This window comes from Miscanthus floridulus, chromosome 4, assembly GCF_019320115.1.
Source record: "Miscanthus floridulus cultivar M001 chromosome 4, ASM1932011v1, whole genome shotgun sequence".
Classification (NCBI taxonomy): domain Eukaryota; kingdom Viridiplantae; phylum Streptophyta; class Magnoliopsida; order Poales; family Poaceae; genus Miscanthus; species Miscanthus floridulus.
In genome coordinates, this window is record NC_089583.1 from 7266030 (window position 1) to 7281530 (window position 15501).

The window sequence follows — 15501 nt, forward strand, 5'->3', positions numbered from 1 at the left end:
CATGCAAGAGAACAACAATGCAAAGCCTAAGCAAACTGCACAGTTTAAGAAAAAAAAACAACAAGAAAGGTGAAGGTTGCTTTGTTTGCGGGAGTGATGAGCATTGGGCAAGTGCGTGCCTAGACCGTAAATATAAGCAAGAAAAGAAATCAGTAAACATGTTCATTAGCGAGACTAGAGGAGGAACATCTGGGTATGGTAATTCTTTACCCTTTGTTCTTTCAGTTTATCTTTCACCTGAGTGGTGGATGTACAGTGGTGCTAATATTCATGTGTGTGCTGATATTTCTTTGTTTATTTCCTATCAGGCCGGCAGGAGTGGAGCCTTGCTGATGGGAAACGGTTCGCATGCGCGTGTTCTTGGTGCTGGTACGGTCATTCTGAAGTTTACTTTGGGAAAGACGGTGCTATTAAAGAACATGCAACATGTCCCCTCCATAAAAAAGAACCTTGTTAGCGCTTCTCAGATGTGTCGCGATGGCTTTAAAATTGTGCTTGAGTCCAATAAATATATTGTGTCGAGACATGGAATATTTGTTGGAAAAGGTTATGATTACGGAGGCTTGTTCCGCTTATCTTTGCTTGATGATGTGTGTAATAAAGTGGTGAACAATGTTAATGTTTCAGATGAGTCGAATATATGGCATTCACGATTTTGTCACATTAATTTTGGCTGTCTCATGCGGCTTGTAAATCTGAATTTAATCCCGAAATTTAACTTAGTCAAAGATTCTAAGTGCCAGGTGTGTGCAATCGAAGCAACCGCGCAAGCCTAACAAGGCTATTGAGGCGAGGAACTTGGCACCATTAGAACTCGTTCATTCTTATTTATGCGAAATAAATGGCGAATTGACTAAAGGCGGTAGACGATACTTCATGACATTTATAGACGATTACACTAGAATTTGCTACGTGTATTTGCTGAAAACAAAAGATGAAGCGTTGCATTATTTTAAGGTCTATAAAGCTGAGGTAGAAAATCAACTTGAGAAGAAAATCAAGCGTTTGCGGTCCGATCGTGGGGGAGAATATTTCTCAAATAAATTTTCTAAGTTTTGCGCGGTGCATGGAATTATTCATGAGAGGACGCCACCATACTCACCACAGTCCAATGGAATTACAGAGAGAAAGAACCGCACTCTAACTGATTTGGTTAATGCCATATTGAAGACTATAGGACTATCTAAGGAATGGTGGGGTGAGGCTATATTGACAGCGTGTCATGTCCTAAATAGAGTGTCCACAAAGAACAAAGAAATCACACCATTCGAGGAATGGGAGAAGAAGAGATTAAATCTCTCTTACCTGCGAACTTGGGGTTGTTTGGCAAAGGTGAATGCGTCAATAAACAAAAAGCGAAAGCTTGGACCAAAGACTGTTGATGGTATCTTTCTTGGTTATGCTATTCACAACGTGGGTTATAGATTTTTAATTATAAACTCTAGTATTCCTGAGATGGTTGTTGATACAATTATGGAATCTAGAGACGCTACATTTTTTAGAATGAGTTTTCCATAAAAAATGCACCTAGCACAACTGGTCATGAATTTATAATTTCCCATGAGCATAAAATTTTTTTTCTGATAGATCAAATTGATGAACCCTATGTGCAAAATCCTGAGAAGGATGACACTATAGTCACCAGAAAAAGCAAGAGACAGAGGACTATAAAGTCTTTTGGTGATAACTATATTGTGTACCATGTGGATGACACACCAACGACCATTGAAGAGGCATATTACTCTCCTGATGCTGACTTATGGAAGGAAGCAGTATGGAGTGAGATGGATTCTGTTATGTCTAATAGAACTTGGGAAATAGTTGATCGTCTCTATGGGTGCAAGCCTATAGATTGCAAATGGGTGTTCAAGAAAAAGCTTAGGCCTGATGGTACTATTGAGAGGTACAAGGCACGACTTGTGGCCAAGGGTTGTACTCAAAAGGAAGGTGAGGATTTCTTTTATACTTATTTACCGGTTGCCCGATTGACCACAATTTGAGTTTTGCTTTCCCTGGTAGCCTCTTATGGTCTTATCGTTCATCAAATGGACATTAAGATAGCTTTCCTAAACGGAGAGTTGGAGGAGATCTATATAGATCAGCCTGATGGGTTTGTAGTAAATGGTCAAGAAGGTAAGGTGTGTAAATTATTAAAGTCATTATATGACCTAAAACAAGCTCCTAAGCAATGACATGAGAAGTTCGACAGAACTTTAACATCTGCTGGCTTTGTTGTGAATGAAGCTGACAAATGTATATACTATCAGTATGGTGGGGGTGAAGGAGTCATTTTATGCTTATATGTTGATGACATACTGATCTTTGGATCTAGCCTCAAAGTGATCGTGGAGGTGAAGAAATTTCTATCTAAAAATTTTGAGATGAAAGATTTGGGAGAGGCTGATGTTATTCTTAATATCAAGCTTCTAAGAGAAGGTGATGGTGGGTAACTCTGTTACAAACCCACTATGTGGAAAAGGTGCTAAGTCGCTTTGGGTTCAGTGACTGTGCACCTGCTCCTACACCTTATGACCCTAGCGTGCTATTGAGAAAAAATCAGAGAATAGCAAGGGATCAGTTGAGATATTCCTAGATCATTGGTTCGCTCATGTATCTTGCTAGTGCAACAAGGCCTGACATCTCATTTGCTGTGTGCAAGCTGAGCCGGTTTGTGTCAAACCTAGGAGACGATCACTAGCGAGCTCTTGAGAGAGTGATGCGCTACCTAAAAGGGACCATGAGCTATGGTATTTGTTATACCGAACATTCGAAAGTGCTGGAAGGCTATTGTGATGCCAACTGAATTTCTGATGCTGATGAGCTTTATGCCACAAGTGGATATATGTTTTCGCTTGGAGGTGGTGCTGTTTCCTGGAAGTCTTGCAAGCAGACTATCTTAACGAAGTATACAATGGAAGCAGAACTCACAGCATTAGATACTGCTGAATCTAAGACTGAGTGGCTTCGTGATCTCCTTATGGATTTTCCGGTTGTTGAGAAACCTATACCGACTATTTCTATGAATTGCGATAACCAGACTGTGATTACAAAGGTTAACAGTTCCAAGGATAACATGAAGTCCACAAGGCATGTTAAGAGACGACTAAAATCTGTCAGAAAATTGAGAAACTCCAGAGTAATAGCGTTGGACTATGTCCACACGTCTAACAATCTGGTAGATCAGTTCACTAAGGGTCTATCACGCAATGTGATAGAAAGTGCATCGAGAGATATGAGTTTGAGACCCACTTGAAATTTACTATAGTGGTAACCTGTTCTATGTGATCGGAGATCCTGTGAAGTAGGACGGCGAAACAAGCCAGTAGTAAATTGTGAGAAAAAATCCTTAGTAAGACACATTTCGGATGCATATCTTTCCTTTCTGTAAGGCAGGCTAGCTTTTGCCTTAATGCGTTCTAAGTGGCTTGTCAAAGCAAAGATGTTGTCCTACAGAATATCTTTTGAGGAACACACCTATATGAGTTAGATTGCTGGTCACAGTCTATGAGATTTGGGTGATATCTAAATACTCATGAAAGGCACTGAAGTATGACTTATATGCTTCAAATAGAGAGGATGTCTTTTGCTGCCCAGTATCAGCTAAGGACTTTAGTGACATTTACCTCACACAAAACTGTCAATTCAAGGCTTAGTCCATTGTTCAGTTGTGACTAAGTGAAACTATTATTCAAGATGGATGTTCAACTTTACAGTCTCCATCGAAACACTGGTATATAAAAGAAATGTGGTTCTGAGACTACTTTGTTACAAACCCTAGAGTTTGATGGGGATTGTTGGATATAATATGGGTTTAGCCCATATAATATTTAATAAATCAAATAAAACTCTATGGTACGTAACATTAAGTGTTGTATGGCTTAATACCATATGGGATTTTGACTGAACGCTAACTCAGCTTATATGATTGGAAATTATTCATCTAAATTGAGAAGCTGAGAAAAAGATAAAGGCGTGCCACACGCACGCGAGCGCGCCGCCGTCGGTCACGCTGGGCCGTGGGCGCGGGCGCGGGCCAAGGCAGGCAGACGGGCGGGCGGGCATGGCTAGTCTTATGCCACTTAATCCATATAACAACGGGAGTTACTCCCCTTGATGGTGGAGACGAACTGATGGCGGTAGTTACCGTCCTTTCCGCTTCCGTCTCCGTCACCTGGGATTCTCCGCTGCCTCTCTCCTTTCCGTCGCACCCATATATCCGAGTCCTCCGTCAGTCTAGATCAAGTTCTTCCGGCAACCACTCCCGAGAGAACCACAGATCAGTAGCTTTTTGGCTTCCCTGTCCCGTAACTCTGCGCGCACGGAGTAGCGGGAGAGCAGGTGCCTCCGGAACCCTCGTCCACCTGAGAACCCTGCACGGGGTGAGCGGCGATTAGGTTTTTGGGGAGCGATCCACGACTGCTCGTCCACGTACATCTTCTTCCCGGTGATTGCCTGCGGAACGTCAAGGCGTCTTCTTCCTGGTGATCCGTTCATGGGACTGCACTGCGAACATCTTCCTGCATCGACTGTGGTCCGCGACTTCGAGCAACGCACTATGTTGACTAGTGCGAATGGAGCCTCCGATGCCCTCGGCATAGGACCCTCCGCTGGGTACAGTCTAATCTCTGTGATTTCTGTACTTTGTATTTTTACTGTATTCACCAGTAGTCATCTCTACATGCTGTAGTGTTCATAAGAAATATACATATACACACATATGTTGTCATAAACCTGCTGATGTTATTTTTCTGGATTAAACTGATAATGAAATTGCCTAAATTCCTAACAATTTTTGTACCTAATGCTACAAAACCAATCTGCTGATGTCATCATCATAGTTTAGAAACCAACCAGATATGTAGATGCGGCACACCTTCAGTGTCCTGCATGTAAGAAGCTGAGCTACCAGAGAAGCATCGTCAAACCGGCCGGTATCCACCCTCTCTTAAACAAAAACCGTATGTCTCGGAAGGTGATCAGAACTCAAAAGCTCATCTGTGAGACGGTGACGACCAATTTACACAGGCCGTAGGCCTATAAATTGACATCCATTGCCCATGCCTTTTGCATCACTAGTAAACACTAAACAGTCAGAGTTCCAATAGCTAGTTTAGCTATTAGCAGCTAGCAACCACCAGTAACCGGTCGATCAAGAGCGCACATGGCCTCTGCTGCCTCAGCTCTCTTCGCCACGGCGGTCGTCATGGCGCTCATGCTCGCCGGCAGCAGCACGTGCCATGCTGCGCGCTACCTCGCCGACACGACTTCGGCAGCCGCTCCTGCCGCCGTGCCTGCGGTGCCTGCCACGGCGGCCTTGCCACCGCTTGCAGCGGTCACCGTGCCACCTATACCCACGGTGCCAATGGTCCCCGCGGCGACCCTACCGCCGATGCCCGCGGCGCCCACAGTACCAAACGCCGCGCTGCCCCCTATGCCGGCCGTCCCCACCGTGCCCAAGGCGACCCTCCCGCCGATGCCCACGGTGCCGGCCGTCCCCGCCGTGCCCAAGGTGACCTTGCCGCCGATGCCCGCCGTCCCTAAGGTCACCCTGCCGCCGATGCCCTCCATCCCAGGCATGCCAATGTCATTCTTGGCGCCACCTCCTTCGGCATAATCAAGCATCTTTTTGTGGCGAGATGCATGTGTAACTGTGTAGAGACGTGGAGTGTGAGTCTGTCGTCTGATTGTCCATCGAGAGTTGATCACTTGATCTTGTGTTTGCTGGGAATGGTGTCTGCTCATGAGCAGATTGCCAGATTTGGTTGGAGAATTCTTCTTTTTTTTGTTTCCAGTCCTTTTTATGTTTGTTGTATATGTACTTATACGTATACTCTCTCCATTCTAAATTCTAGTTCATGCATTTGGCATTATTTTAAGTAAAACTTTATCTGATACTTGGTCGTTTGATTTAAGTGTTTGCACACTGTACACATATCACCCCGGCTATTTCGTGCTGTTGTAAGTATATGAGTTTAATTTAGTCACTTTGCGTTCATTGCAAAATGTCAGTACTCGCATCTTTTTCGTAGTTCAGACAGAATTTTGCTCTGCAAAAGGAAAAAAAAACGTTTTCATTAAACAACATATATTATAATGAGTTTTAGAAGACGTGCAAAAACTGTGTTTAAAACAAGTCAGTGTTCAAATGTCTACAGGGGCGAGCCTAGTTCACTTGAAGGAATATTCATTATTTTTTTTCTCCAAACAATGAGTACTTCTATATGTTGAACTGGTATGTTTGGTTGGTGGATGGGGCTTGCATGGCTAAGGGGATGTAGGCTTAGTGGAACCGTACTTTAGAAAATTAAAGAAGGTGTTTGGTGAGGTTGCATGGGCAAAAGCAGAAAAAACTAAGACTGGCCACAGCGTTGCCGGTGCTGAAAAATCGTCTCCGTACCATAGCTCATATCGATGCTAGAAACCACAAATGGATACAGTGCGAGCATCGATGCTTTACTGTATATGAGACCCAAGTATTCAGAGTTGTCAGCGTACTGCTCAGTGTGTGGAAGAGGAAGAGTGTGCTGGTTGAAACGAATGGCCGGAGTAAAAATATTTTTTTATCTTCTCAGCATCGAGGAACCAACATGACCCGATGCCAAGATTTTTTAAAACTGGGCACTGGCCACAGCGTTAAGCACCGGTGCTTGAACGCTCTCTCTCCTTACTTGGCACCGGCAAAAGCCCACATTGTGGCCAGTCTAAGATGATATTTGGTTGCCTGCACTAGCGAATGCAACATGTCTAACCTATGAGACTGACACATGGGCCCATCACACTCATCATATATCCACTTAGCCTAGCCTAGCAGTGAAGCTCGATTTAGGCGTATCCCACTAGCATGTATCCACCCTTGCAATTGCATCCGCTCATGCAGGCATGCAGCCAACCAAACAACTTTCTCGCTCAGATTTATACGGCTCTGCTCATGCAGGATGAGTGGAACAGACCAACCAAACACACCCAAAAGCCCTCCGGGGAGGAAGCAAGAGAAAGTGAGGATAAGGAAAGGAGAAAGGTGTTGAAATGCAAGGAGATCCAAGAGATGATGACAAGCAAACAAGAAAATGGAGTCTAAGAGAAAAGTGGAGAAGGTGCAGATGAAGAACGATGAGATGAATGCACTACCAAAACTGTTGTTCTCCAGCGGAGTCATACTCCCTTCGGTTGGCAACCTCCATTACGAGCGCCTCCACCTTCCCCTATCTGGCCCACATATCAGAGAGAAGCAAAGCACGCAAAACAATTTTTTTCCACAGCCACCTTGTCCTCTCCTGCGCCCGAGAGGCTATGACTTCTTTGGTTGTCCCCTAAATCTTTTCGTCTCCATGCTACCTTCGTCCTCACAAAAACACCGGAAACCTCTTGTTCCTCACTGCTAGGCGCTAACAGTGAAGGTTATTCCCCTCATAAAAAGGAAAAGGTGGTTGTGGGATCACCAGAAATCTTTTTCATGTTGAAAAAGGAAAAAATTGACATGAAAGCCATTTACTAACGACTAGCTAGAACCGTCAGTTATCAATCGATGACGGTTTTCCATCAGGGGAGATGGACTTTCCATGTCAGCCTCTACCGTCACGGAAGACTTTCCCTAACGTTTTCCTGACTGTACCATCCGTCACGAAAAAAAACTATCTAGGGTAGTGATAGCAAGGAGCAAGAGCGTGATGCTAAGATCATGTTCATGGACACAACATGCCTTGATAACACAAAGGATGTATGTGTAGGCAATATATGCTCAAATCTTAGTATGAGTCGTTGGAGGCAATGGGAGTGAGAGTAGGGGTATGTGATTCTCTATGTTTGATGCATTTGACTCTAGGTGTGTTTCATGCATTCAAACCTATATTTTGTTTAAATTTAAAATTTGAATTTAAAGACTTCTGAATTATGGATTTGAAATGTTGTTCAATTGTGTGTGTAGTAAAATCATAAAAAAATTTGGAATTTTTATTGGTGTTGAAAAAAGGTTTTTAGGACATGATATATGTAAGATTTCGTAAATTTCGAGATATGTCGGCTCAATCCTTCGAATGTGCTCATAGGGGTAGGGTTTATTTACGTGTGTTCATAGGGGTGAGTGTCCGTGCGTGTTGTGGGCGTTTACGTCATACTGTGTAATTCTATAAAAAAAAAGAGGAGAAATGGGGGAAATGTAATATTGGGGGCGCGATTTTTCTCAATCTACTGGCCCAACCATCTCCTTTAACCAAGGATATTGTTTTCTCAATCTCCTTTAACTAGTTGTAGGGAATTTTTTTTTCTCAATCCAGTGATCATGCTCGAGATGCATACCAAACGATTTTATCATGTGATACGTGTAGCCATGAGTTCTACTTCTTAATTATTGGCCAAATTAAATATTTTCAAAACAAACGTTGCCCTATATATATTGAATAGAGAAAAAAGGCCGTGGGCGGACAGAGGCGTTGGGGCCAAGACCCTCTGTCATACTAGAATTTGCATTATAAAATTTTAAATCGAACCATACTTAAAAAAAAGTACTATTTGCCTCCTCTAAAAAAGTGAAAAAAAAACAGTACTAGCATTGCTCAGACCAACACACCATACCATCGTAAATCCAAACCCAACTCATTTATTTTTTAGATAATGGAACAAAGGTTCCAGCCTTTATAACTAGGAGATCAACAAATGGCTTAAACTACTAGCATATCCCATGCTGTATGATTGAGGTTGATCGTTGGATTCAACGTATATAGGAACTACTCTCTGACTTTGGTGTTTAACGAGGCTCTCGGCTGCATCTAAAAAGCTACTAGGGGACATAAAAACCCCACTAGGAAAGAAGACAGAAAAATATAGATAAAATGTATCTTTTTTATTTTAATTTTTTATGTATAATTTATGAATGTATTGTGTCAAGTTTGAATATAATTCCCCCTTATATTCCCAAAAAATTCAAATCACCTGCTTGTAATAAGTTGTAGCGGAGTTGCTTTGTGTAAACGAATTGGACGTAAAGCATTTCCCTTGTTCAACTCGTCAAAAAGCATAACGCTGTGGACCTGTGGTAGCTAGGCAGGCGAGGTGAGAAGTGAGAACAACCACCAGCCTTTTCTACACATCTTGCATTGTTGTCTGTTTGTTCTACCTAATGTCCTAATAATGTTTAACAGATCAGAGGAGGACCCCGTACGTGGTGTATAAAAAAACTCTTGTGCTGATGTGAATATATGTGATCATCATAGCTCTGAAACCAACCAGCAGCTTAACTGTATGTGAATGCAGACGCACAGCGCTAGCTTGAGCATCTCCTGCATGTTTGAGTTTGACAGTTTGAGCTCAAGAGATGCATGTGTCAATGTCATCCAAGAAGGTGAGCTAACCAGAGAAAATAATGTATCGTTACATGCAATCGGCCGGTGTCAACCTCGATCGCCGCATCTATCTCCCCTCACCAAAATTCTTCAACTACTGTCGTCTTGACACGGCGGCGCGGAAGGTGACCAAAAAAAAAGGCAAAATCTCACTGCAGACGAGTAGACGAGACCAATTTGCACAAGCTGTACGTCCGTCCGTGGCCTATAAATTGGCATGCATTGCCCATGTCTTTGCATCACAAGTAAACAGCTTTTAATTCAATACGTGTTCAGTCTCTTGCTATAGCAGCTACTAGCTAGCTAGTAAGGTGAGAACATCAAGAACCATGCAAACACCCATGGCGGCCTCCTCTGCATCGGGTCTCCTCGCCACGGCGGCGCTCGTCGTGGCGCTCATGCTCAGCGGCACGACGACGACCCTCGCGGCGCGCCATCTCGCCGACACAACCCCGGCGGCCGCGCCCGCCGCCGTCGTCCTAGGCATTCCCGCCGTGCCCAAGCCGCCCGTCGTGCCCACTGTGCCTGCGGTGGGCGCCCTGCCACCGATTGCCGCCGTGCCGACGACGGTGCCTGCGGTGGGCGCCGTCCCACCGATCCCCGCGGAGCCGACTGTCGTCCCTGCCGCGACGACCTTGCCGCCCATGCCATCGGTGCCGGCGGTCCCAGCCGCGACCTTGCCGCCGATGCCCAAGGTGCCCGCCGTGCCGAACGCCGCCGCGTTGCCTCCGATGCCGGCCGTGCCGAAGGTTACCCTGCCACCCATGCCCAAGGTGACACTCCCGCCGATGCCCTCTATCCCCGGTGTGCCGATGCCTTTTTTGGCGCCACCTCCTTCGGCCTGAAGCGCTTGTGCGGCATCTACCGATGTCTGAATTGTTGTCATGATTGATTCGATGATGTTTTTAATTTGCTGGACATACTGTGTTCTTGGCATGAGCAGATATTTATGATTATATATACTTGTTGATGTATTCTTCCGTTGTATACATTTACATATCAATCCAATTTTCGTATACTCATTTATTTCCCTGTATGAGAAGGAAAGATGGTTCCTACTTGCAGAAGGCATGTGAAATCTGTCTTTCTACACAAAAACTTATGTCAGCGTAAAAAGAAATCTTGAAAGATGCTCCTATGGTTTAGAAGGGAAAAAAAAGGAACATCAACGCTGAATACAGATGTCAATTGAAAAGACAAACTGATGAGTGGTAATTATTTATCATTGCCGTCATAGGTGATGGCATGCCTAAAAATTCCCTTGCAACTTACAAAATTGATTAACTTATTGTGCGCTATATATATAGGCCAGAGTAATCTTTCTATGTGTTTCCATAAGATTTATGTAATATTGACTTTTTTTTGGAAATAAACACCCCAAATAATTGACAAGACAGAACTGATGTTCGTTATTCTGAAAAAAAAAACTCAAATTTAAAAGGCTGTGCAGGTCTGCTAGTACTTATGCAACAAACAAGCACTGAAACACTGTTCTTAACTCCTAAAGTGTTTTGATTGTTTATTTCTTCCTTTTCTACACGGAGAGAAAGAGGGTATCATTAGTTTTGAATTTTTTTTAAAAAAAAAACAGGTCTACTCCACCACTTTTAACCATTGAATAAAAAGTCACTGATCTAAATAGAAACAAAAAAGGAATTCGATTTAATTGTATTTTTACCTTGGCTCATCCCACCATATGCTAATAAATTCTCACACACACATGAGTTCCACAGGGAATTCCAAATAAACAATAAATTGGATAGCCGCATTTGAAAAGTGCCTTTATTTTTTCGCCCTATATATACCATCTGCTTAACTACTTTGTCAAAAATATAAATTGGTAGGCAGGGAGAAGACAACTATCCTGGACTCCACCTGAAGAATGATATAAAAGGCTGAAGCTTTTGTTGACTTTGACCGATGTCGTCGTTTCACCTAATGAAGTATTAGCGACAGAACTCCCCGTACAGAATATATATTTTTTTATATGCTCTGATGTGATCATATATAGTTCAGTAACCAACCGGATGTACAATGCACAAAGGTCAACATCTAACCAAACGCCCGGCCTTTCTTTTATTTTTCTTTTTTTTACTAGATACATGCCCATGCGTTGCAGCCGGGCCACAAATTGTTGCTCCACGTCTACAGTGAGTCAATGAAGGATTTTTTTTTACAAAATAATAAAAAGTTAATAAGTGATTTTGCATTTGGAACGCGAAACTATTTTCAATTCCATTCAGGGGGCGATGACACGTCGCTGTAGTACTTAGTTCTCTTGCGCAGAAACACGTTCCGTCTAAGGTTGCGTAGTCGGGAGACCTACGACGAATTGGTGCCTGCCGCAGTGCCTTCTTGAGCTCCGAGCAGTAAGCTTCAACGCTCACCAGCTTGGTGACCAGCTCTCTAGCGACGACCTCACCTCGGTAGCTTCGTGCGGTGCGGCATGTCAGGGTGGGCATAATTAACCGAAACCGAGAAGCCGAAAGAACCGGAACCAAAATCGAAAAAACAAAAAATAAAAAAATCGATTTCTTATTCGGTTCCAAATTTTAGGGAACCAAAATAACCGAGAAAATTTCAGCTCCTACTCTTGGATAACCGAATTAACCAAAAGAACCGAAATTTATGAATATTACTAGTATTTTGTACTTCACTTACTTGTATTTTGTAAGACTATGTTTGATTTTTATGTGATGTCTCATACTAAATTGCTATGTATTTGTGTTATTATATTACTATTGTTCCCTTATCAATTATTTTTATCTAAATTAGAGGCAATGTTGCCTAAATTTGCTTTAAAACCTACATATTTTTTTTTGTTGTATTAATCTTTGCTGAAAAAATTCGGTTAGTTCGGTTAGAACCGGAACCGAACTAAAATAACTGAGAACCGAAATGTTCGGTTCCTAAATTTTTTTGGAACTGATCAGTTCTCATTTTCTAGGAACCGAATTTCATCAATAACCGAGGGAACCGAACGCCCACCCTGAGCGGCATCTAGCCTGGTTGGCTTCTATATGAGCTCTCTTTTTTTTTTAGGAACTCGAGAGATAGCGCCCCCACTGGGTCAGCAGCTCCGCGCTAGATTGCCATTGGTGATGTCATCTTCGGCGGCTTGTCTTTCTTCCAAGGCTTGGGGAAGAGCCGTTTGTGCTCTCCATGCCGTCCACGTAAATTGAAGTACGTCCAGGCGGTGCGGATGCTGATCAGGCCTGTCCATGCTCTTCTTGCTGTGTGCTCGCACATGAAGTCGGCAGCACGGGCGCTGATGGAGCTCATCCGTGCTCTCCTCGCGGTGTACTCTCGGACGACGTGTGTTAGACCGATCGTTTCTATGTCTATGTGATTGATTGGGAAACTGGGTATGCAACGTATGTATATGAAAAAAGCGGGGAAACGGACGCAAATACTGATGGAAGTAGATATTTTTTGGAGTTTTTTTAGTTAGTCCTAACCCTAAAACTACTCAGTAGGTTCCACGTTCAATCCAACTCATTCTTTTTTTTAAGAACGAAACAACCCGGGCTGCAGCCCGGGGCGTGGCCTGAAACAGTTAAGAACGCCTCTTCAGTCTCCAATCCAAAACAGTTCAAAGTCTAGGCGCGTTCAGCCCCATCCGACGCTGATCTGTCGTAGGATTTCTAGCTTTTCTACTATTTAGCCTCCCTCTGTTTCTAGATCCGCCGCCACTGCCGTGAGTCTCGTCCCCATACTCTCTTTCTCAGGGCCGGCCCTGAGTGGGGGCAAGAGGGGCGGCTGCTCCATGCCCCTAAAGCCAATGGGCCCCTCAAGTATGTACTGTTATATAGATAATTAGTAGCTGGTCCAAAAATAAAACTTACCGAAGACTAAACTAGGCCACACGTCCGCACAGAGACATAATTCATGTAAATTAGAATCTGATCAGTTCACACAGAATTGATGGCACGAGTAGCGACATCGCTACAATTTTTCTAAATTAATTTCTGAATATAAAATGCGTCTATCCATCAGGTTACAGTATTATTATTAGTATGTGATGTGAAGACTGATCGTGTAAATGTCGAACTAGTAGTTACTAGTATTATTATTATTCAAGTTGGCTATAGCGTCGACTCAAAGAACCTTTTTAAAATTATAATTGTTAAAAATCGTTGGAGATCTACAATATTTCTCTGTTTTAAGAGAGGTTAAATAGTTTGGGGAAGGAATTTTTAGATGAGATCAATATTGATGTCATCGTCAACGACTTTGCAACAAACGTTAGAAGGTAATTTTAAGGCAATTTAATGTGTACCGTTTATGTTTTTAGTATTTTGATATCATAGAGCCCGAGTGTTTAGTCTGGCTCCAGGTCACGAAATCCTCAGGACCGGCCCTGCTCTTTCTTCTCTGCGCTAGATGCGACCGCTCAGGCAAGGCGTGCATGGCGCAGCGGAGGGTGGGTGCGCGGCGTGGCAGGGGTGCTCGCAGACAGGCGCGCAACGCTTAGCAGCACATCGGTGAGCGCAAGCTCTTGTGTCCATGCCCGGCGGCCGCGCCCTGCAACTCCTCCGTGCCAGGTGGCCGCGGCTGCGCCTACCTCGACGGCTGCGCCCGACGGCTTCTTTCTCTGCGTCTGTGACAGCGACCGTCTTCCCCCGCTTGCGTGGTCGCAGGGAGCTGGGCGACGCGCCTCTGGGAGCGCTATTGTCCGTGTGTACGCGCACGGATCGAATTTTCACACGAAGAAGCTGTGGACGAAACCTCATCTCGTTTTTTAAGTATATATAATTGGTAATATAATAGATAAAAAGAAACGTAAGGCCATGACGACCAACGACTAAGTGCAGCTTGGCTTCTTGGTATGGTTTACTGTGGCATGGTTTCCTAATTCTCAGCAACAATTACAGGCTGAAGGCCTTGAGAAAGCTGCCCAGCAAGCTGAATTTGCTCCTGCCATCGTAAACTGAAACGGCTAAGTAATAACAGATTGCTCGGAAATATGGACGGAGCCTAATTTGGTTATGTCAAATATAGTTAAAGAATATAATGTGAGTGTAGGTTTTTGTGCACTTGGTTGTTTATCCAAGGCATTGTTCACCACTTCAAGTGAATGCCCATGCTTATGACTTAGTGTTGGTGTACATTTGTACACATGACATTATCTTTATTAAAATATAATGTAACAATTGGGGATCATTCTGGGATGTGCTTGAATGAGATTTAACTTTATATATGTGCATATGTTTAGTTAACAATGATTGTTAGTTTTATGAATTTGCTAGTTGAATCATTATGCCTGGAACCATGGGCACAAGCTTCATTTTCATGTGGGTTATTAGATGCTTTTTTGTGGCAATCTTCTATCACGAAAATTACGTGTTCCTTGCGGTACAAATGCATATTCATAGTTGTTCTGTACTCTTATGAAAATATATTTTTGAGGTATACATTTTCATGACGGTTTTTAACTCGCACAAATTATTTTTGTGGAGATAACACCGCCATGAAAATGCTTGCACAAACCTAATGACACCCTAATTTTTGTGGAGGTCACTGGCATGAACGACCATCATGAAAAAAGTTCATGGTGGTCAACCTCCACACAAAAATGTGATTCCCCTGGTGTTTGATTTGTGAGGGTTATTTCATGACGGTTGACTCTCACGCATTGTTTTCATTGTGTTATTTATACTTTCGTGGCGTTTTCTTTTACTCATGAAATCTTTGTTTCCAAGTAGTGTGCAGTCTCAGGCATCGTGCCGAATTAAGTCCCACAGTGAATTAAGACCCATGGTGCCGGCTGTTTCCGGCTTCCAAGATGCGCCAACTGAAAAGGGAAATGTACCAAAAGCCGCCCCCATATGATACTTTTGCATAAAAGTTACACTATATTTCAAAGAATCGTTTTTACCCACACCTCAGTTTTTCGCCGGTGGTTCATAATTGATTATGCATGTGCTATAAGCTACACAAGTTGATTGCCTACCACCGCCCACCACTTGAAACTGGTATTTCTAGAGGAGGTTTGGTTAAAAAAATGCCATCGAAAAAGGCCTTGTTTTTAGAGGCGATTGTCTTAAAACGATCATCACTAGAAATATATTTCTAGAGGACCTGTATATAAATTAATAACTTGTTCATAGGAAGTTAGCTATAACCAAATTATGGAGCTCAACAAGATCTATATTTATGTAGT

At 43.2% G+C, this 15501-nt stretch overlaps 2 protein-coding genes across 2 annotated transcripts; both read left to right on the forward strand.

Moving 5' to 3' along the window:
• Positions 1 to 5089: 5089 nt before the first annotated feature.
• LOC136550874 (protein PELPK1-like) lies at positions 5090 to 5871 on the forward strand. Its single transcript, XM_066542457.1, has one exon. The coding sequence runs from the start codon at positions 5162 to 5164 to the stop codon at positions 5612 to 5614; it is 453 nt and encodes a 150-aa protein (XP_066398554.1). The 5' UTR covers positions 5090 to 5161; the 3' UTR covers positions 5615 to 5871.
• Positions 5872 to 9598: 3727 nt separating this feature from the next.
• On the forward strand, positions 9599 to 10346 carry LOC136550873 (protein app1-like). Its single transcript, XM_066542456.1, has one exon. The coding sequence runs from the start codon at positions 9668 to 9670 to the stop codon at positions 10181 to 10183; it is 516 nt and encodes a 171-aa protein (XP_066398553.1). The 5' UTR covers positions 9599 to 9667; the 3' UTR covers positions 10184 to 10346.
• Positions 10347 to 15501: the final 5155 nt, after the last annotated feature.